Source organism: Lutra lutra, chromosome 2 (genome assembly GCF_902655055.1).
Source record: "Lutra lutra chromosome 2, mLutLut1.2, whole genome shotgun sequence".
Classification (NCBI taxonomy): Eukaryota; Metazoa; Chordata; class Mammalia; order Carnivora; family Mustelidae; genus Lutra; species Lutra lutra.
The window spans coordinates 142,636,789-142,660,724 of record NC_062279.1 but is presented as its reverse complement, the minus strand read 5'-3'; the positions used below and the strand labels follow the sequence as shown (position 1 = coordinate 142,660,724).

The following is a 23,936-nucleotide window of genomic DNA, read 5'->3' as shown; positions in this document are numbered from 1 at the left end:
GGAAGTAGAAAGCTTTTAGTGTGCTTCAAAATAATTGAAAAGATTTTCGTCTAAATCACGAAGCACAGCCTAACTCAAGAAGCACTCTCAAATGACTGCCTGTCCGAAAGCCCTAACTGCATACCAGACTCATTCATGTTTGTGACTTGAGGTAATAATCATACCTTAATTTCATTGTCATTTGCAAAATTGCCAAAAGAAGCCATAATTTTGGGTACAGCTGCAGCCAAGGTCTCCTGAACAGATTCCTCAGGTCTCTTGCTTATTCGAGTCAGGCAAGGCAAAAGGTTTACCAAGTAAGGCCTGCATATGTGAAAGGAACAGGAGTTATTCTTCCAGGTCTACTTGGTGAGAAATATAAGCAATTATTTAGTACCTGTAGGGAACAGCCGTTTTTATATGCAAAACAGTCCTTAACAGAAAGCAGACAAACCTCGGCAAAAGAACAGGAGGGCTAAACGCAGACTAAGTTCAACTGCTGGGAGACATTCATCCTTCACTTCTCCTGTGATCACAGAGGACTCTCAAAAGCTTGTTTTAAAAATTGTCTGTAGTAAATTGTAACAATAAAATACTCATATTTTAAATTAGAAAATAATAGATAAGAAAATACCAATTAAAAAAAAAAGAAATGAAAAAGTTTTCTTGAACAGGGAGCAAGGAAATACTTCTAAGTGTCCAGACTAAATAAGGCCTTAGAGGTAAGACCTGGCCCTCCAGAGAGGAGGTGCAGACGGTGCACAATGCGGGAGAACGAGTCACCGGGCAGAAGGCTGAAACCACATGAGTCCCCTCAACAAACACGGGACTAACGTGATAGGAGCCTTTGCGTGGCAGAGACAAGCAGGTCTCCACCTGGGACTATAGCAGAAAAGCTAGGCTGGCTTAAGGAGATGACCATTTTGCCAGAAAAAAAATAAACCAGGCATGACGAACAAGAGAAACTTGCCTGACTTTTTGAAGAAGCAAAATCAGGCCAAAGAGTCAACTGAGAGTGTCTGAGATGATGGTGGCCACTGGAGGCAAGACCTGCCTGGGTAAGGAGTCTGGAATTTATCTGACACCTCTGGGAAATGAGTAAAAAGTTTAAGTAAGGGAATGACATGAGCCAATCACATTTTTTAAGGTCACTCTGGCTGCTCTGTGGAGAACTTGGGATGTGCTGCTTCAGAAGTATAACGAAATTTTCAAAATAAGGAGAATAAAAGAAAAAGGGTCTATAAAAAGAAATTTCCTTGGTGATGCAGCTCACAGCAAGCCACTTAAGATTCTTATTAAACTCAAACTCAGTGGGATAATCACCGGTTCTTATTAACAGTGAGGAGTTTCGGCCCTCCACCGGTTCTCAGGGACACAGCCAAGGGTCTCTGGACGTGAGTTTTACCGCTTAAGGAGAAGGAAGACACAGATGAAAACTGGGGTCTTCTGATTCTCAGTCCATTGAGGACATACTGTTCCCACCAGTCATATTTTATTCACAGTTTAACAGTCATAGTTTTAACTCATGTGAGAGACACAGGCATATCATTCTATAAGCAATGAGGAGACTGGTTCTCAACCATCAACCATGTGACAACATCTTGTCAGCAAACAGCACATGCCGAAACAGCTCTCAGGGCTGGGCTGCACCAGAGGACAGACAGGGGAGACCCCTGCTGTCCTGGGGCGCATACCTCCGTCTCTTGGGAGGGGGTCCGACAGGAAATAAACAAGCACATTGATAGTGTCCCCGAATATTTCTGAGAGTGAGAAGTGCTACGAAAGGAAGACAAGCCAAGAAACATGGGTTGCCACTTGGAGGGCAGAGGCGGACGACATTAGACCTTGGGGAAGTCCTCTGAGCCAGTGACACCGAAGCCAAGAGGGAAGGAAGCTGCAGGCGTTTCCCCCCGCCCACCCAGCAGACAGTAAGAATATTCCAGAGCGCACAACTTACCTGCACTTCTGAGGCCGGACCAGGTGTGCCAGCTCAGCAAACCTCCACAGGGCGGCGCGAAGGCTCCGGGGAGCACCATTCTGAGCGGGATGAGAGTGGTGAGTCACGCTTAAGAGTCACAGACGCTACTCCGAAAGGACTTCATAGGAACAAGAGCATTTACATGACTGCTTATTTCTACGTTTAGACACAAAGCCACGTAAACTGTAACTGCCGAGGAAGTGTCATAGTCTCGGGGCGTCAATTACAAAGATGGAAAACTTAATTCCCATCCCATCTCATAAATAGTGAAGAGGAACCTTGTGAAGGAAAATAAAGCGGTGAAGTGTACTTTACCAGAAGCATTTCCTTCTAACATTCCCACTTAGTAAATAAGACAAGATTTCACACATGCTGCTCAATCCAGGGAAGCAGCACCATTGGCTTAGTAAGAGAACATCAAAGCCTACCTTTTTGATTTCCTTATACAGCTCTAACTGCAGCCTCGGCAGACTGGAGTCCATCAGGGCCTGCAACAGAGCACCAGGACTGAGAAGACTCACTCCGCCAGCCCGGCAGAAAACGAAAAGGCAAGTAAAATTTCAACCTGGGGGCAAAGTGGAATTTTAGCAACTAAATTTAGCAAACTAAGCTGAGAAACTGCTTGTTGAGAAAGAAGCACATACATACAGGCAACCACTGAAGAAACCAGACACAGGTCACCCACTCGAACAAAAAAACAGAGGGGAAAGAATTTAACTTGATGTACAATGAAATACGACATAATACTGAAATCCAATAGTAGATGGCCCAAATTCATTCTAATGCTCTTATATTAAATCTTAACATTTTTAAGGAGAGGAGAAAACATCTGAAAGGTTTGCTTTCACTGAAGTGCACACTGCTGGACAACCCAAGATCAACAATGGCCTGGAGTCTGTGGCGCCAGCAGAGCAATGAGCACACATGGAAGACCAGAGCCCCTCGCTCTGGCGGGCAGGGACACCGTCCTTTCTGAAGGTCCTCCCTCGATGCGCAGGTGCTCCCAGCCCTGCGGTTCAGAGCTTGCAACCAGTAAGGAACCTCAGAATGTGCCCCCATTCCTGCTCACCTCTGGGCCCAACCAAACTGATGGCCACCAGGCGAACTTCAACCCCGCAAGAATGGCCCACCACTAGTGGCAGAGCCCATGATCAAGAGGGTTTCTCAAGATGGAAGGAAGGGAGAGGAGAGATTCCTGGCCCCCACTCTCGCCCGCAGGAACCCCCTCCTCCGAAATGGTACTGCCAATGATGGCCTGTCCACCAAGAAGAAAGGAAAGATAGAACCGAGCTGCAAACCAAGCTTGTTTCATGTGATAGAGAGCACATCCTATCTACAACCTGAGCTGCTTGTAGTAAAACTCATATGGGTTCATCTACCGATTCAGTGAATTTGAAAACCAAAAGCAGAGGCACCTTTGGGAGCTTCTGAAGTATAACTGTGTCTCAGAAATGTGTAAATCCTAACTCTTCAATTTCAGTTTGTACTAAATCCTTAAGCAAGCACATCGAAACAAACATATATTAAAGATGCTACTTTGCAAATAAAACCAGAAGCCACATCCAAGTTTTATTTCAATTTGTTTTAGAAACCAATCTCAAACTTTCTTTATAACAAGAGAAACTAAACCTCAAACCTCTAATAAGAGCACAGAATCAGGGTTCCCAGTCACTGCATGATAGCAATCTGATCCCCCCACCGCTCCCAAATCCCTTCCTCACCAAAGCAGACACACCCACTCAGCTGCCAGGTGGAGCCCCTGACAGCCCACCTCCGCCTCCTTGCTCCCCCTCCCACAGCCACCATCCTCACTCAGACCTTACTCTCCCAGGACAGGACTACTCCGCCTCCCACATGGATTCTCAGTACACAGGTCTTCCTCTACTCTAAGGCAGGCCACACTCTGTCACCAGGTTACTCTTCCTAAATAAAGCACTCCACTGACCACATATAAAATCTTTGAGAGTGGGCACCTGGGTGGCTCAGTTGGCTAAGTGACTGCCTTCAGCTCAAGTCCCCGCATCTGGCTCCCTGCTAGGGAGGGAGTCTGCTTCTCCCACTGACCTCTTTCCACTTATGCTCTCTCTCTTTCTCATTTTCTCTCTCTCTCTCAAATAAATATTTTTTTTTTTAAATCTCTGAGAGCTCCTATTTACCAAATAAAGGCCAAGCCCCCCTGAACCGACCCTCAGTGCCTCCCATTCTCCTAGGGCACACACCAGAGCCACTCTCCTCTGTGAGCCTGCAGAGGCCTCCTGGAGCCCCCAAGAGACAGGGGGCTGCGGGAGTTAAGGGGATCTCTAATCTCCTCACTCACCTACTAGCCATCACCTCCAAGAAACCTTCTCTGGCTCCCAGACAGAAGGACATCTCAGTCTCCAGATGCCATGAATGACTTGCCAACATCTCTCAGAACTTAGAGTTCAGTGCCATGTACTGAGTGACTTCTGTTTGAATGTGCTTCCCCACCTGAGCAGAAGCACACTACCAGGCTGAATCAGATCTCCACTGCATTTCCTATATAAATGAAAAGCAACATGTGCCCTTGGCTCGGGCCATTGAGTCTGGTCTCATCAGAAGCATGTAACAACACACAACAGAAGACAAAAGTCAAGGACCTGAATCCCAGGTTACGTCTGTTTTCCTGCCCCTCCCTGACATCTGAGCCAAGGAATCTCTGCACCAGGAGGCCGGACATAGGGGAAATAGGACAGGAGATGGCCAGAATGACAACTCTGGCCTTAAGTTATGACTCAGGGTCACAGCTGACAACCACACCAAGCTATTCAGTCCAGCAGTTCTTAGAAATGCGTCACTAAAGAATAAAGGCTTGGGGGGTGCCTGGGTGGCTCAGTGGGTTAAAGCCTCTGCCTTCGGCCCAGGTCATGATCCCAGGGTCCTGGGATCAAGCCCCAATCAGGCTGTCTGCTCCGCAGGGAGCCTGCTTCATCTTCTCTCTCTCTCTCTGCCTGCCTCTCTGCCTACTTGTGATCTCTGTCTGTCAAATAAATAAATAAAATCTTTAAAAAAAAAAAAAAAGAAGAAGAAAGGCTTGGAAAACAGAACAAAGCCTACATGTCCAATGGCCAACATCAGAGCAGTCTGGGGTCATACTATTCCCTCTGCCCTCCTGAATCCCTCTCTTGCCATGAAGCAAGGCATGGTGCCCTCTTTAGGTATTCTGAGTCTAAGCAACAAGTTCAAGAACTAAAACATCAGAAAAAACCCAGTCTGGTCCTGCCAGTAGGAATAAATAAAGTAAGCAAGGACGTTTAGGCCTAGAGAGAAGAAAACATGACTGAAAAAGACCATCTGTAAATATGCTGTGGGACCCCACGCACATGGACCCCACACGCATGTGAGTATCACTAACCGGTCACCGGCATGGAGAGGAAGGACAGGGCCACTGGCCGTAAATTGCTGGTGAAGGTGGAGTGCGAGCGAAAGCAGGGAGTGCCAGCAAAAGCAGAAGAGCAGGCAGCTACCTACAGATGGAGGAGGGCCTCCCTAAGGCTGCTCCTGCCTTGGAGCTCCCTGCCCAGCTCCCTGGGCAGAGAGGCTGCGGTGAGAAGAGCCCGGAAAGTGTGGCTAGTCAAGTAAGATGCTGGTGGGGGGAAGGACCCCTGGATGACAGGAGACCGAGGAGTCTGTGTAACAGAAGAGGGAGGGCAGCTGCTGTTCTTCCACACCCTGCAATCTCTTTGGGTGAGAATGTAAGAATCTCATTATTGGGGCGCCTGGTTGACTCAATCAGTTAAGCATCGGCCTTCGGCTCAGGTCATGATCTCAATGTCCTGGGATCGAGCCCTCCATTGGCTTCCACACTCAGTGGGAAGTCTGCTTCTCCCTTTCCCTCTCCCCCTGCTCATGATGTTCTCTAAGAAATAAGTAAGTAAATCTATTTATAAATACAAAATGTAAATTTTTTTTGAATTTCATTAAAAAAAAAAAAAAAGACTCATTATTAATAAGAGTCCTTCTCACCACTTGGAGGACCACTGAGTGGCCAGGATGGCGCTAAACACACCACCTTTGATCCTTACACACGCTCACATACACCACCGCACTCTGTCTGATTCCCTTTGCAGGGAAGGAAACTGAGGCTCACAGAATTAATACATTTCCCAAAGTTGTTCAGTGAGTAGGAGACAGAGGCAAGATTCAAACAAAGGTCTCCTTGACTCCAAAATTCGTGTATGCCCTATCTGCCTGGCAGAGGACCTCAATCTCCTTGAGCAGGAAGGGGGAGTGATCCTCTTGCTGAGGAAGGCAGGGCCCGTGAAGGAGAAAGGAAGGGTAACCACTTGGCCAATGTAAAACGTAACCACTCTCCAGAGCAAGGCCTGAGAAGAACTCAGAAGAACGGTTTTGTTTCTTAAAATCCTAACGAGAAGGGAAATAGTCACTAATCTACGTTAGCTTGTAGTCCTTGGTTTATCTGGCAATATGAGGATTACTAAGAAAAAAGACTGCAAGGAAAATGAAGAGATGCAGGCTCTTCTCCAAGACTTATCTAAAATTTCAGGGGTGGAACTGGAAGCCGCAGGGGAAAAATAAGAAAACTAGAAAGATCCAATAAACAAAAATCCCTGCAGAGAAAGAAACAAGGAAAAAACAATTCTGGAGAGACGTACAGTGCTAACCCCAACGCCGGCGCCCCAACAGCAGGGGTGCTATGAGTCTGCACACACAACCCGAAAGCCTCATCACTGACAAAGGTGGCCTAGAAGGTGACCAGGATGACTTGGGGACACAAAGTAGGAGAAGGGCAGAATGAGAAAAACAAGGATAGTTTTCCAATACATTAAGAACTGTGGAAGAAGGATTTTATCTTCAAGGGCAGCAGAAAAAAGGAGCTTAAAGCTCTGGTAGTCCTGGCCCCAAAGTCAGCTCAGAAAGCAGCAGGGGAAGAAGACGGTGTTCTCTCTCCGCTCCCTAGCTCGCCTGTAGCCCAAGCACTTGGGCTTTCTGGCTCTGCCATCCTGCTCTGGGAACTCCTTCCCCCCAACCCCGTCACACCAGCCCCAGCGAGCGTCTTATGGGAGCCTTGTCTCCTGAGGAGGTCTCTGCAGGGGCCGGGAAAGCAGACAAAGGAAGAGAGTCCAGACACACCATACAGAAACTACAAATGGGAGTCCATTAACCCGTCCCCTGCCCTCCCAGGGCCTCGTGGCTGCTCTAGGCTCTGCCCAAACAAAAAAGTTGGTGCCTTAGTGACATCTTCCTCAAGAACACCCAGCAGTCCCCAGCAGTGCCCCCATGACCTATGCACGACACAGACAGAGCAGGGGTAGCAAGCACACAGGCAGATACGAGCTCCACCAAAGCACCCGCCAGGTGAAACAAGGGCAAACATCCAGAGGGACCGTGGCACTCCAGACAGAAGGAAGGTACGTTAACAGCTACTCCCCCAGCCACAAGTCCGGCCCAGAGAGAGCAGCTCATGGGCTTACTTTGATGACTCTGTTGAGGCACTCATCAGCCACCATCCGGACATCCGACTCTGCATCATCGCTGCACAGCAGGAAAAGTTCCATAGCGATGCCCAGAAGTTTCTGAAATTCTGGAGAATTTCTAAGTAAAAAAAAAGGAGAGAGAGAGACTGTCACAGCCCAGAGGAACCTACGAAGACATGACACCAAAATACAGTGAGGCATCCGGCATCCTATATGGGATTCTAGAACAGAAAAGCAACATTATGAAAAAATGAAGGTCGATAAGTGTATTAATACTGATTTATTAATTGCGAAAAATATGCCATAGTAATGTAAGATGCTAATAACTGGGGTAACTGAATGTGGGGTATAGGGGAACTCTCTATACTCTCTTCACAATTGTTCCGTAAATCTAAAGCCATCCTAAAATGTAAAAGTTTATTTAACAAAAGAAATTGTATTTGCAATACAAATTTCATTTTTTTTTAAAGATTTTATTTATTTATTTGACAGACAGAGATCACAAGTAGGCAGAGAGGCAGGCAGAGAGAGGAGGAAGCAGGTTCCCTGCCAAGCAGAGAGCCCGATGCGGGGCTTGATCCCAGGACCCTGGGATCATGACCTGAGCCGAAGGCAGAGGCTTTAACCCACTGAGCCACCCAGGCGCCCCCAAGTTTTGTTAAAAAACCTTAAAAAGAACTGTTTTATACGTAATAAAACTCAATTAAAAAAAAAAGAGAGGCAAAAAAGACACTGCTTCACTCCCAGATAGCCCCCTGCTCTCTGCCAATAGGTTACTTTTACTCTTACAATATGCTTGGAATCCTCACCAGAGTAAACCAATATAACTGTTTCATGCCTTTTAAATCGTGCTTCCGATGTGTTCCGAAGCACAGCCATATTGCACCGCAGACTACACGCGACCACGGCCAGGCTGTGGTTTTGCTTCTCTAGCTCAGTCCTGCGAAGACTAGAGACTACGTAATGCTTGCAAGTGATTTTGAAATGTCTGACTGAGAAAGCTGGTCTGGGCTGTCACGATCCACGTGGCTGAACACAGCCAAGACAGAGACAGGCTGACGGGCCACATTCGAGGAACTGATTTCACAGCCCCGCGGAGAACTGAAAGCCAGTCATACAGCGTCTGTATGATGCTGTTATTTCTGAATCCTCAAAATCCAACTGCTGTTTTACCATCTCAGCCTGGAATACTCTGAAATGGGGGTCAATGCCCCCTTCCCACCATGTCCTAATTCCTACCAACAGTCAGAAGAAACACAAGCCGAAGAGATTCCAAAGGACCACCTTAGCAATGATCGACAAATACAAGCAAGACACAAAACACACCACCCAGCAGCAAGTCAGACCTCACCCAGGCAGACCACAGCTGTGATCCACAAGCAGGAAAGGCCTCCCAGAGGCAGGCACAGCATTCAAATGCTGCCCAAAGAAGTGCTTAGCTACAGAAGGACGGCATGAGTTACAGGTCTGACTTTGTGCTTTCTAATGGATACATCAAAAATAAAAAGAAAGAGGTAAAATTAGTTTTAGTAACATATTTCATTTAGGGGCGCCTAGGGGGCTCCGTCAGCTGAGCATCACCTTCTGCTCAGGTCACGATCCCAGGGTCCTGGGATCAAGACCCGTGTCGGGCTCCCTGCTCAGCAGAAGCCTGCTTCTCCCTCTGCCTGCTGCTCCCCCTGCTTGTGCTCACTCTCTAACAAATAAACAAATTCTTAAAAATAATAAATATAATAATATATTTCATTTAATCCAACATATCCAAAATATGACGATTTCAATATATAATCAATATGAAGAAATTATTGATAGACATAATCTTTTTTACAGCACATCTCAATTCAAACACAAAATTTTCATCAGTGGTATGTTATCTGTGTTTAGACTTTATAAAACCCACAGTTAGAAGTAGGTTCACTTGCAAGTAACAAATAAGTTCTGAAGATCCAATGCACAACATAGTGACTATAATCAATAATACTGGATTATGAACTTCAAAGTTGCTAAGAGACCGGATCTTACCTGTTGTCAACACAGAAAAGAAACAGCAACCCTGTGACTCAACACAGGTGTCAGCTAAGACTACTGTGGCCTCACACTGTGGTATATCCACGCATCAAACCAACACGCTGTCAACCGCAAACTCACACTATCATGGGTCAATCATGTCTCAATTAAAAGAAAAAAGCAAGTTCACGGGGCGCCTGGGTGGCTCAGTGGGTTGAGCCGCTGCCTTCGGCTCAGGTCATGATCCCAGGTCCTGGGTTCAAGCCCCACATCGGGCTTTCTGCTCAGCAGGGAGCCTGCTTCCTCCTCTCTCTCTGCCTGCCTCTCTGCCTACTTGTGATTTCTCTCTGTCAAATAAATAAATAAAATCTTTAAAAAAAATAAAATAAAATAAAATAAATAAAAGAAAAAAGCAAGTTCAGATACCATTTCAAACCATGCATAAAAGTTCTCCAATAATCAGACTGAATATTGATTTTTAAATTTTATTAATAAAACAGACACTGGGCTAATGAGGTTACAGATTTCTTCTTGAGAGCTTTAGAAATTTGTCTGTCATGAAACCTGTCTATTTCACCTAAATTGTCCAACAATTGCATAAAGTTGTTCCTAATACTCCCTTATAATCCTGTCAATATCTACAGAACCCATATTAAGCTCATTGCCCTCACTCTGGACACTGGTAATGTGTTACTCCACTCCTTGCCTGGTCGGTCAGTCTGATGAATCTTACAGACATTCTCAAAGAACTCGCTTCTGGCTTTATTGAGCTTCTACAGACTTATCTGTTTTCTATTTTACTGACTTCTGCTCTCTATGTCCATTCTGCTAAATTGGGGTTTCATCTGCACTTCTTTATCACATTTCCTGACATGGAAGCTGAGGTCACTGCTTTGAGACCTTTCCTTTTTTTCTACGACAGGCACCAAGTGCTGCAACCCTCCTCAGACATGCTGCAGCAGCATACCGCAACTTTCAAAATCCTCTGCTTTTATTTTTGGTCAATTCAGAATGCTTTCAGATTTCCCCTTTGACTTCCTCTGCGATCCATGGGTCATGTGGAAATGAGTTACTTGTGTTCCAGACTATCTTTCTGGAACAGATTCCATTGTAATGGCATCGAAGTCAGACAGCATACTCGTGTAGGAATCCTTTTCCATTTAGAGACTTGTTGTATGGCCCAGGGGGTCTCTCTTGGCAAGTGTGCTGTGAAAACTTGAGAAGAGCGTGTCTTCTGCTGCTCTGGCTGGAGTGCCTGTAAATACCAACCAGGCCACATGAGTGGGTAGTGTTGTTCAAGTCTTTCAGACCCAGATTTTATGTCTGCTGCTCTAAGAATGTTTGAGAGAGGCTACTGAAATCAGTCTCTAATTGTGGCTGTTTCTCCTTACAGTTCAATCAGGTTTTGCTTCATGTATTTTTGAAGCTCTGTCCTTAGCTACATAATTTAGGATTGTTATGCTTCCTTGATGAACCAGATACCTTGATCATTATAAAAGTGACCATCCTATTTCTGGTAATAGCTTTTACTTAGAAATCCCCCGTCTGATGTTAACACAAGCACCCCGGCTTCCCTCTGATCAGTGCTAGCGTGGTCAGCCACCTTCTTTAACTTTTAAGCTATTTGCGCCTTTATACTTAAAATGGGTTTACTGTAGGCGAGATATGCGAGGTCTCAGATCTGAAAAAACTTGTCTCTCTGTTTAATGTCATTATTGACGTAAGCAGATTTAAATCTACCATCATACTATTTCTTTCCTTCTTACCCCAGGTGCTCTTTATTTGCCTTTTCCCTATTTCTGCTTTCTTTTGGGGTATTTTTAGGAACCCCTTTTATCTCCTTTTCTGGTTCATTAGCTATAACTCCTTGTTGCTCTTTCAACTGTTGCCCTGGTTATAGTCTACATCTTTAATTTGCGCCAGTCTGCCTTAATGGTATTATACCACTTCACATACAGCATAAGAAACGAACAACAGTACTGGGCTCTGGGGCTGCTGTAACCAGCTTCTAGAAACTGGGTGGCTGAAGGGGCATCTGGGTCGCTCAGTGGGTTAAAGCCTCTGCCTTCGGCTCAGGTCATGATCCCAGGGTCCTGGGATCGAGCCCCGAGTCAGGCTCTCTGCTCAGCGGGGAACCTGCTTCCTCCTCTCTCTGCCTGCCTCTCTGCCTACTTGTGATCTCTGTCTGTCAAATAAATAAAATCTTAAAAAAAAAAGAAAAAGAAAAAGAAAGAAAGAAACTGGGTGGCTGAAAACCACAGGTGTCAGCCCTCTTGCAGTTCTGGAGGCCAGAAGGCCGAAATCAGTATCACTGGGCCAAACATCAAGGTACTTCCCTCCAGAAACTCCAATGGAGAAGGGCTCCTTGCCTCTTCCAGTATGGCAGTGGCTGGCACCCCTCAGCCTATGGCCTGATCTCCTTGCCTGTCTTTCTCCATCTTCATGTTGCCACGTGTGTACACACGTGCGTGTGTGCGCGTGTGTGTGTGAGAGAGAGAGAGAGAGAGAGACCTCCCTCTGCCTCCCTCTCGTAAGGATACATGTGGCTACATCTAGGGTGCCCCAGGACAACTCAAGATAATCTCTCCATCTCACAACCCTTAACTTAATCATACCCGGGAAGACCCTTTCCCTTCGAGGTACATTTACACAGGATTCAGGGATTAGGACCTGCCATCTCTGGGGGCAGGGGCACTATTCGGCCAACCACGAGCTATGAAACAGCCTTCATGCTAGTGTTGTCCCACATTCTGCTTCCGCCTGTCATAAAGCCCCAAAATCCATGGTTATTATTTTTGCTGCAAGCAATCCATTAACTTTTGAAGAGATGAAAAACGAGGGGGCAAGTCTTCCAGTCACATGGCACGGTCACCACGTCCTGGCTCTCCACTTCTCTGTGTGGGTCCAGCTTCCTCTCTGATCTTACTTTCCTTCTACCAGAAATACTTTCACTACTAGTTCTTAGAGCGGCTGCCTACTGGACATAAACTGTTTCAGCTTTTGCATACGTGACAAGGTCTTTACTTCACCTTTGAGAGACAGACTGACTAGCTATGCAGTCGAACAGTGTTCTCCTTCCACAACTTTACAAATGACGCCCCACTGACTGCTGGTGCATATGATTTCCAGCAAGAAATCTGTAGGCACTCTCACCTTGGTTCAACGTAGCTTTTTTTTTTTTCTAAGATTTCATTTTTTTATTTGACAGAGAGAGAGATCACTAGTAGGCAGAGAGGCAGGCAGAGAGAGAGGGAAGCAGGCTCCCTACTGAGCAGAGAGCCCGATGCGGGGCTCGATCCCAGGACCCTGGGATCATGACCTGAGCCGAAGGCAGAGGCTCAACCCACTGAGCCACCCAGGCGCCCCCAACATAGCTCTTTTGAATGTCTTGTCTCTACGTAACACATTCCATCTTTTCTCTAGCTTCTCGAGTACATAAAATAAAGGAAGCGTTTTCATGGTTTTGTACAAACTTTCCCATCTGTGCAATTTCTGAGTCAGTTTCAACGGATCCCTAAGAATTTTATTTTCCTGCTTATTTCACTCCTGAAAAGTTTTGGCTGAATGCTGGGTCCTGTAACTTCTACCTCGTTGGGCACTATATACTATTGAATTCCTATAAACACTCTTGAGCTTTGCTCTGGGGAACAATTATGTTACTATGAAAGAGTACGATCTCAGGTTTTGCCTATAAGCTTTATCAGGCAGGACCAGAATAACATCTTAGTTCAGGGCTAAGTTAGCCCTACCATGAGGGCAAAGCCTTCTGTACACCCCAGCCAAGACCCAGGAAGGACACCTGTCCACCGTGGCTGGGTGAACAGGTGTGAGCTCCAGCAAGTGTTCCTCCTAATCCTTCCAAGTGATCCTACCCCAGCCGGAAGCCGTGTCCTCACAGGCACCCACACTTCCATAGGAACTAAAGACTCAAGCATCAGTCCCTCCACAGGCTCCAGGGATCATTCTGTGCAGATCTCTTCTCCAGGACTCTCCCCAGCTGGCTGTAGCTGACAGCTCTGTCTGTCTCCTTAACCATCTGCCCCACGGCTCTGCCTGGGTTTCCCCTCCCCACAGGACTCCTTCCACACAGTAATAGGAAGAAGTCATATGGCTCCCACGCTAGTTTTCCATTTTTCGAGGACTGCTGTTGCTCTTCACCTGATGTCTGGAAAACCACTGTCACATATATTTTATCCATTATCAACTGTCTTAGGCAGGAAAGTAAATCTGTCTTTGGTATTTATCTTAGCCAGAGCAAATATCTTTCTTAATATTTTAAACTTAAGTTGTTAATATAGTATTATAATTTTTTTGGTCACAAATACACATTCCTAACAATCATCTTTTATAAAGTTAATTAACATTCCTTTCTATAAGTATATTTTACCTTTTCAATTCCCCAACTAATAAGTCATTAAGATTATTTTTAATTTTCTAATGGATGAACAATACTGCACTGACATCATCACACACTTTCCCAAGGATAACGTCCTCAGGAGACACTGCCACAAAGATGACTGTCTGAAGCTTGATATTTTTGTCAAACTGCCTTTAAAGAAAGGCTGCCTCACATCTGACAAAAATCCTTAGTATTTCTTAATGTTTGTCAATTTGACAGATAGAAGCTAATCTTGTTTTTGTTTTAGTCTCTTTCCCCTGACTAGTAAATACGAATATTTTCCCACAGGAAACCAAAAATACATGTCAGCTGTCAGGTTCACTGGCCCACACATATTTCTTACCTTCTGAACTACCTGGCCATGTTCTTTGCCTACTTTCCTATTAGGCTGATAGTCTTTTCCTTAATGATTTATAATTGCTCTTTATACAGCTATTAAGCCTTTGAGATACATGCTGTCAATACTATCCCCAAGTTGAATTTACTTTCAAGTTTAAGGTGGATTTTGACATACTGAACTATATTCCAGTCAAAACAATATTTTCCTTTATATTATTAGCCTTCCTCTTCCTAAAATCAAAAAATCCTTTTTTTAATAATAGTTTTTTTTTTTACATTTAAGTAATTGACCTGACATTTACATCTGTTTGCAATATGAGGCACAGACATAATTCTCCTCAAGTCATTTGGTTCAATAACCCATCACTTCAGTACTGATACAAAATGTTATCTTTACCATAAACTCACACACAGATATGCACACATACACTCTCCTTTCTATCCCATACCTTCTTTCATGTCTGACAGCTAACTTAATCTTGTATCACCTCGCACCATACTGCTGACCTGTCAAATTTTCTTTGTAACATTCATGTATTTATTCTTGCAGGTGAACAAGTTCAAAAATACCCATACTAGAACTCTGATCAAGGCTATTTAAATTTATGGATTTATTTAGAGAAAATTCAGCTTTATGATAAAAAGTCTTCCATTTAGGAAGCAATGTAGTCATCTAAACCTTTCAGGAAAGCCAACAGCAGTTCACATATTTTCTGCGTATTTTTTGTCAGTTCCTTGAAATTTTCTATGTTGGCGCCACTGTGAATTAGATCTTGAACCCTGATATTTTCTGACTGACCTACACTAATATATAGGAAACCTAAAGATTTCTGTATAATTATTTTTACCCAACCACTTTATGAAGGTACGCACGCTTAGATAAGGGTTCCTAGGTATTCCTGAGAGGAGACTTGTTAAGAACAAATACCCAGGGATGCCTGGGGGCTCAGTAGGTTAAAGCCTCTGCCTTTGGCTCAGGTCATGATCCAGCGTCCTGGGATCGAGTCCCACAATCAGGCTCCTTGCTTGGCAGGAAGCCTGCTTCTCCCTCTGCCTCTGCCTGCCACTCTGTCTGCCGAGTTCACTCTCTTCTGACCAAAAAAAAAAGAACAATTCCCAGACCACCTGTGAACAGAAAATATAAGTGTGTTTTGGAAAGAGGGCAGTGAGGTATCTTCATACTGTATTTCTGACAACTTTTCTGGATGATCATGCTGCTGACCCATACTGAGGAACTAGTAAGTCAGACCACCAAATTGGGAACCCAAGTACACTAATGGCCACAATATCATGAAGTTTTAGATGACTTCCCACATAACTCCGGAAGCTAATCACTGAAATAACCCCCACTGGAAAAAGGTTAGTATATCACAGAACCTATAGAAACGTACCAAAGATTTAGTTATATTTATACTCAGGAGAGATCACAGGAACATCAGCTATAAAAAAGATTTCAGGGTGCCTGGGTAGCTCAGTGGATTAAGCCTCTGCCTTTGGCTCAGGTCATGATCTCAGGGTCCTGGGATCAAGTCCCACATCGGGCTCTCTGCTCAGCGGGGAGCCTGCTTCCCCCCCTCTCTCTGCCTACTTATGATTTCTCTCTCTCTCTGTCAAATAAATAAATAAAATCTTAAAAAAAAAAAAAAGATTTCATGAAACATTGTGTGTGTATCATCTATCTGAGCTCCACACTCTGAAATTCCTGCAAAGTATGGAAAGTATCTTTTTTTTTTTTTTTTTTTTTTTTAAGTATCTTAAAAATAAATTGTTCTTTGATCTTATGACACCAGAGATGATCTCTCTGGATCCATAAAACATTCCATCAACATGTCCTTCTGTAAAACAAGAAGTATGACTATCAGCATTACTCCATAAAAACAGAAGAAATATACCCCTTGTGAAAACCACTTATGGCTACCATTTTGATGTAAGATGGCAAACTGAGCCAAACCAATCCTAAGATATCCCAACATACTTTTCTAGTATGAAAAATCTAAGCTGACATCAATTCCACTGAGAATGATCAAAAGAAACTACGTAAGTACAGAACAGGAAGCATTCCAAGTGGAAGAGAGCTTGTCTCTGGATCCGTAAGCTTTCGCAGTGAAATGTTCCTGGACTCCTGGATGCTGGAGGTGAGAGCAGCAAAACTCTGCGGCAGGAGAGCAAACGTTTGTCAGGGATCGAAGTCACTTCGCATGAAAGCTGTGACGCCTGAGAGCTCTGGACGAGACCTGTCACGACCGCAGAGAGCTCTCGCTCCACGTGGCTAACAAACACACATCCGCAGTGTCAGCTGATGTCACGAGAACCCTAAAAATCAGGACTTACAGTTCACAAATGCAGCAACAGAGATGGAAAGAAGTTAAATTTATCCAAAATCAGCTGGCTTCTAAGGAGCAGAGATGGATTCAAAGCTTTTTTTCCCTACTTTTATCATAGTGTTGTTTTCTACAACAGCATGCTAACTTAGAATTTTTATTTTCAGCACATACTCTCATTTGTTATTTCATCTGCTTCCCACATTTCTACAAATTAGAGAGAAACAGAAATCATCCAGCACATCTCCCAAACGATGGAACAAGTTCAGCTAAAACGAGCTATTATATGAGAAATCACACTGAAAATATAAAATACAAATGCAAGGTGCCATTAAAAATAACTGAGTCACTAAGTTTCCATCCAGATTACTATTCTAACAGATTAGAGAGAGCTCTTTCCAGATTCCAAGCAGCACAATAACATGAATTATTTGTTCCGAGAGAAAGAAAACCAAGGAGAGAAGTATTTCACCCATATCCAGCCAAGTAGCAGAATTCAGAAATCTCAGGCACATCTGTCTCCTACTCAGGCCTAGAAAGAGGCCTAAAATACTTACCATCCACAGTCTCTAGGAACAGTGGTTAGAAAGACAGACAACTGAAAGCAAAGAGAATGCGGAGACTTAGCAAAGACCCAAAAGAAGGTGCCTTGAGTTCACCCCAAAAGAAACATGAAGAAAGGGAGACTGGCCTAGTCCACTGCCCAGGGCCCTGCGATCCCCATGCACAGGTGAGCAGGCATCGGCCATGGCTGGGCATGCCCAAATGGCAACAGGATGCCAATGAGAAGCAAAGGCAAAACATGTCATTGGACAGTCTCCTGTTGTTCAATTACTGCAATAAGTAAAATACCAACCAGAAGATTTTTCAATGTTCACAGTAGCAAGAGTGCTAAGTAAATATAAACACCCTGTTCAATTATCATAATGGTTACAACTGTTGTTTGTAAGTTACAAAAAGGAACGTGACTTCTTATGTGACAGCCAGAAGTATGAGAAAAGGGGCCTTTAAATGTCTTAAGAAACCTGGGGAGACCAAGAATATTCTAGCCCACATTAGGAACAAAATAGAGTCTCAATTTTACTAGGAAGTTCAAAGTGCAATTACCTGAGTGACTGTGCCACTATGTTTTCACATATTGTCAGACAATGGTTCACGCGGTCTTTCTTGGTGGCTGAGAGTTCTTTCTTTCTAAAAGAAACAAAGGAGAAGTGAGTATGTGTTGAATTAGCCACTCCACTGACGTTCCACGCATCAGTCACTCATTCCACAGCGCTTCCAGACCACCACGGAGAAACCACACTCCACGCTGGGGGGCGGGCTGGGTCAGCTCAAGGAGGCACAGATGAGCTCAAGCAAGGCTTCTTGAACTAGAGGTTCTCCACAGAAAAGTCAGGTGATGTCCCTGATGCACCCATTTTTCCCATTTTAGAGGAGAAACTGCAGTGCAGTGACTCGCGCAAGAGCACACCAATGCAGGGGGCACGTGATTCAGGGAAACACAGCATCATCCCTACTCTTCATACCAAGCTGCCTCCACTGCTCGAAATCCCATTGTAACTGAAGGCAGACCTCATGCTCTCGGGGAGAGACTGACTGCTTCTACACCCAGACAGCTTGGAAGAAGCCTCCTGTGAGGACTTCTGGGGCAACACAAGGAGACAAACAGTCCATTCAAGATCAGAGTAAAGGAACTTGCTTCCCACTCAAACTTGCGGCTTCAGATGCCTTCGAGGTATGTAACCTTCAAAACAGGTGACAGAGGGATGATCCAAAGAGGAACCCCCAAAATTATTTTTTTTTAAAAGATTTTATTTATTATTGACAGAGAGAAATCACAAGTAGGCAGAGAGGCAGGCAGAGAGAGAGGAGGAAGCAGGCTCCCTGCTGAGCAGAAAGCCCGATGCGGGGCTCGAACCCAGGACCCGGGACCATGACCTGAGCCGAAGGCAGCAGCTTAACCCACTGAGCCACCCAGGCGCCCCGGAACCCCAAAATTAAACCAGGCTGAAGAACTACATTCACAGAAGTATTTGAGTGTGGTTACCAGTACATTGTACTAGAAACAAACCGGAAGACTACTAGTTTTTTTGTTTTTTTTTTAAAGATTTTATTTATTTGACAGAGAGAGAGATCACAAGTAGAGAGAGAGAGAGGAGGAAGCAGGCTCCCTGCCTAGCAAAGAGCCTGATGTGGGACTCGGTCCCAGGACCTTGAGATCAGGACCTGAGCTGAAGGCAGAGGCTTAACCCACTGAGCCACCCAGGCAGCCCCAAGACTACCAGTTTTTGAGGGAATTATATTATCGAAGGGGCAGTGGGTCTAACCTGTGAACACCTGTGACTATTTCATCCCCAGGGCAACCCTCAGCTTCAAAAGTGTGTCTGAAGGAAAAGGCTATTACAAACTGTACAATCCAATGAAGGCAACACCTCCAAAAGGCACTTCAGATGTGGCTGGAGAAGAAAGGGGCAAGGACGAACCAGAAGCCAAAAAGAACAGACCAGGGTTTTCAACAAGAAAGAATCAGAGCCTGAGCGAGACACTTCCTTCATGGCAACTGGGGGTGGGGGGGGACTTCCCAAGGACTGGCCAACTAGGGTCCATCATTACAGGGACTGGTGAGTGTGTCTTTCCCACTGGTCTCTTTCCTGAACGGGACTTTTACTAGTAAGTTAATACTGCAGACTTCCTGCCTGTCATCCGCACAAACACCAATCTTTCCTTCTTGGACACATGCCCCCCAATTAGAAATTCCATTCCTTAGCCTCCTGCAGGTAGGGAGAGACACACCCCTTCATTCTCTCACAGATGAAATGGGAATGGAAGCCTCACCTCACCAGCTTACCCTGGATATCTCCCCATCTAGTCCCTCCAACTAGAACAAACATGCCTAACACCTAGGTTTTGATTGTACAAATAAAGACAAGAAGATTGCAGAACCAACAGGATGGGCAGCCTGGGTCCCTAAGGGACCACAAGAGGCAGAGGGTTCTCACCTCCCATCCTCAGGAGCCACCCACTTCAAAAGCGCTTGCGGAAATAACCCAAATATCCTTCACCCACCGGACGGACGAACAAAGCCCCACAAGTGCACGATGGAGCACTGCTCGGCAGAACGCTACCACACACAAGGTGAATGTCAATGTCCCAGACTTGGGGCCACACGGCGGTGGATTCCATCTCTAGCATGTCCTGGGAGAGACAAAACTACAGGGACAGGAAGTGGTCAGTAATTTACAGGGGATGGAGAGAGGTATGGCAGCAAAGAGGCAGGGGGAGCTTGAGGGGGTGATGAAACTGCGGAACCCCGACTGTGTAGTAGGCACACAGCTATGCATGTGTCAAGCCCACAGAACTGGATGCTAACCAGGTCCCTGTGCTGAGCATAAATCATACCTCGGTTTAAAGAAGAAAGAAGAGAGAGCTATGCGAAAATTAAAATGTTCTCTTCTTTAAAGACCAGATTAAATTAGAATTGACCCAGTGTAAGACAGCCACCAAGAAAATTAAAGAACATCGACTGTTTTAAGCATTTAGGAAGCAAACTAACTCACCTATCCATTACCTTTTGATTTCCAAGTGAAATCTGCCTAAGGCCTTAAATGAACTGAATTCACATATCAGGATACCAGAAAAGAGGAAAAAAGTCACCAGCTTCACACTAATCACATGCATTGCCTGATGGAGAATTGGCCAGGCCAGTGGAACATTTTAGATACAATACGAGTCCTAACAAGAACTCTGTCTCCCTCTTCATATATGGGATAAGCGGAAAGAATACAGTGAGCAACAAACAGCACAGCTGTAAGGCCTGCGCCTGACTTCACGAAGACCTAGCCACACTGTTGCCCCTCACCAGAACCAGAGTAAACGTTCCTCAAACGAGCAAAAAGTCAAGGACAGAATATGGATCTCACCCAAGAAAATAAAAATACATTCTACTGTTGTCGGTTTCCGTCTTGCTCCTCTTCGTGGGGCTCCTGGTAGGGAAAGCCTGTCCCATTCCCCGGGCTCTCTTCCCAGGCCCCACCAGCCAGCGTCCAGGCCACGCTGATAACAACTGCTCTGGCAGTGGCCATCCCAGGATGAGAGACTAAGAGCAAGGCCCACAGCACATCTCTGTTCCTAGCACTCAGCACAACGCCTGCACTTCACAGATGTTCATAAAAAGCCAGTACAGAAATGGATAAGTCAACATTTTCTGTAGAAGAATAAGTAAAATACACATTAAAATAGACTCAAAAGTTTCTTGAGTCAGTCTTACAGATAGGATTCAGAAGACACAGTGATAATTACTTTGAATCTAAATTTCTAGAACCAAGAGATGGAAAAAAAAAGAAAAAGTAGAAAACAGCAAAGCTACTAAAAAGCAGCAGCAGTGCTAGAGTGCTAGAGCTCAGGGGCTGTGGGAACGGGAGCTGGAGCCCGGGCTCTCCAGCCCACCACACTCTAGACAATCAGGTCTCTTAGCAGCACCTTCGATGAATCTTATTCTGAAAAAGAAGACAGTACTCTCTCACGGTCGGCTAAGAAGAAAACACACATATTTCGAGTTTCTATTCTTACCGGATTCACAATCACTTGCTAGCAATGAAGAAATCTGAATCTTTCCACACAAAACTGATAGCCCAAGAATCACAAAGTTCTGCTGACAGTTTTCAATGGTTCCTAAACTCGCCATTAAAATTCAAACAATAATCAGTAAGTACTTGTTTTGTGTGAGAAGCATAAACACAAACCATCTAATTGCTACCAAATACTTTAATTCTGCTCCATTTTCCTCAAACCCACTGTCACTGCCAACATAGCTAAACATGCGAAATTGACACACTATTATTAAAGAACTACACAATTTCTTTTTAGAACTACACAATTTTATGACATCAGAGTCAAACCCTAAAAAATGCCTGCTTAAAAAGGCAGACAAGTGTAACCAAATCCTGTAAAAAGCACTCCCTCTTTATCACACTCAAGAATACCCACATTTTAAAGTGTGGGATCAGACTTTACCCACAGACACCCCAACAAAGACATTAACCAAAACTATCAGGAACGGGGGAAAATAGAATCCTTCCAGTATTACCTACTGAAAGCTCGACAAGTATTACCTACTGAAAGAACAGGTATTACCTACTGAAAGTGATAAGTGGTTTGTACACAGCACAAACCACTGCCATGGGACACCCACTCCCCAAACCTGGTCTAAACCATGCCCATCAGGACACAGCCTCGGGCTACTTCCCAGATGTTCCACATTCCCCAGCCTTCAGGGAACTCTGGCCCCTCAGAATAACTCAGTAGTTTAGGTCTTGCTCTTCAAGCTCAACTCTTTTACACTCTATGGTCCCTGCCTGAAACACCTCCTTCCTACCTTACTTTGTCCAATAAGTAAACTGGGAAATTTAAGAAAACCACAACCACTTCATCTCCACCCACGTAAATTTAACTTTGACTGATGACACGAGAGGTCAGGCTGGTTTGTTCTACGTGCAAAGTAAGTAATGGAAATTAAAGTAAAAAGGGAACCGCCTTGTTCTGAGCAGAAAATGGATGAACAGGGCAAGCAGTCTGGACTCTTCCAACTTTGGCAATGCCAATCATGTAACTTCACCTTCAAAACACAAACTTCAGGGCGCCTGGGTGGCTCAGTGGGTTAAGCCGCTGCCTTCGGCTCAGGTCATGATCTCAGGGTCCTGGGATCGAGTCCCGCATCGGGCTCTCTGCTCAGCAGGGAGCCTGCTTCCCCTCCTCTCTCTCTGCCTGCCTCTCTGCCTACTTGTGATCTCTGTCTGTCAAATAAATAAATAAAATCTTAAAAAAAAAAAAAAAAAAAACCCACAAACTTCAGTCAGCCCCTCTTCCGTACTGAAGTGATCTGCACAGAAACACACATTTGAAAGAGGCACATAAAAAAGGCCAGGCCCCTTGGCGATTCGCAGACCTATACCCCTGGGGATAAAAATATAGTTTATAAAGCTGTAAAAAAAAAAAAAAGAAAAAGAAAAAAGAAAGGATGAATACCCAAGTTTTGTAGCAACATGGACGGGACTGGAAGAGATGATGCTGAGTGAAATAAGTCAAGCAGAGAGAGTCAATTATCATATGGTTTCACTTATTTGTGGAGCATAACAATAGCATGGAGGACAAGGGGAGATGGAGAGGAGAAGGGAGTTGAGGGAAATTGGAAGGGGAGGTGAACCATGAGAGACTATGGACTCTGAAAAACGATCTGAGAATTTTGAAGGGGTGGGGGGTGGGAGGTTGGGGGCACCAGGGGGTGGGTATGGTAGAGGGCACGGATTGCATGGAGCACTGGTTGTGGTGCAAAATAATGAATACTGTTATGCTGAAAAAATAAAAAATTAATTAAAAAAAATGTAAAAAAAAAACATAAGAAAGTTAAAAAAAAAAAAAAAAAAAAAAAAAAGGCCAGGCCCCTACAGCATGCTAGGACCACATTAAAACAATTACCGGAGAATGAAGTCTAAGAACGGAATTCAAGCCATCTTCCAAATTCTTATTGTTTAATATCATATTATTTTAAGACTTGGCTTGAAAAGTGTGGTTCGGGTTGAGGGCTGCAGGGGAAAGGCCTGGACTCCACTAGGATTCGAAAAACGCTGGTCTTGGGCTTTTCGGCCTCTAAACACTTACCTTCCAACAGCACCTGCACAGCCCAGCCAGCAAGCAGGACTGAGGCCTCCCCACACACATACCGCCCCCCACCCTGCCGCCTCCTGCCATGGCCACTTCACTTGCAGCAAGTATGGTACTAATGTGAGTGCCCCTAAAATGTTAGAGCTCCTTCAGACAGATTTTAGGAAGGAGTGAGACACCAGAAGTCACTTTGGAATTATATACCATACCTAATTTAAAAATAAAAGTGCTGGGACACCTGGGTGGCTCAGTGGGTTAAAGTCTCTGCCTTTGGCTCAGGTCATAATCTCAGGGTCCTAGGATCCAGCTCCGCATTGGGCTCTCTGCTCAGCAGGGAGCCTGCTTCCCCCTCTCTCTCTGCCTGCCTCTCTGCCTACTTGCGATCTCTGTCAAATAAATAAATAAAATCTTAAAAAAAAAAAAAGTGCTGTTTGATTAGGGGGACCAAGGACTAAGACTCCCCAATCCACAGTCTGTGTTATAGAAAAGGACCATCAAAATAAAACCTTTCTTGGAGCACCAGGGTGCCTCAGCCAGGTAAGTGTCTGAATTCTTGATTTTGGCTCAGGTCATGATCCTGAGATCATGGATAAGGAGATCAATCCTCCCCGTTGGGCTCTGCACTCAGCATGAAGTCTGCTTGTCCCTCCATTCCTCCCCTCCCTGTTTCCTCTCTCCTTCTCTCTAAAATAAAAATAATAAAATAAAATCTTTTAAAAAAATAAAAAATATTTAAAAAAATAAAGCCTTTCTTACTGGCGATCTAACCAAATACAGTTAACAATCACTACCTTAAA

The 23,936-nt window shown here is 44.7% G+C and overlaps 1 protein-coding gene across 1 annotated transcript in view; it reads right to left on the bottom strand.

The window, feature by feature from the left end:
* Nucleotides 1-23,936, bottom strand: part of HTT (huntingtin) — a 142,895-nt gene that overhangs the window by 110,995 nt on the left and 7,964 nt on the right. The window contains 5 exon segments of the mRNA XM_047718723.1: nucleotides 165-303; nucleotides 1,937-2,016; nucleotides 2,386-2,445; nucleotides 7,411-7,531; nucleotides 17,587-17,670. Coding sequence (XP_047574679.1) covers nucleotides 165-303; nucleotides 1,937-2,016; nucleotides 2,386-2,445; nucleotides 7,411-7,531; nucleotides 17,587-17,670 — 484 coding nt within the window.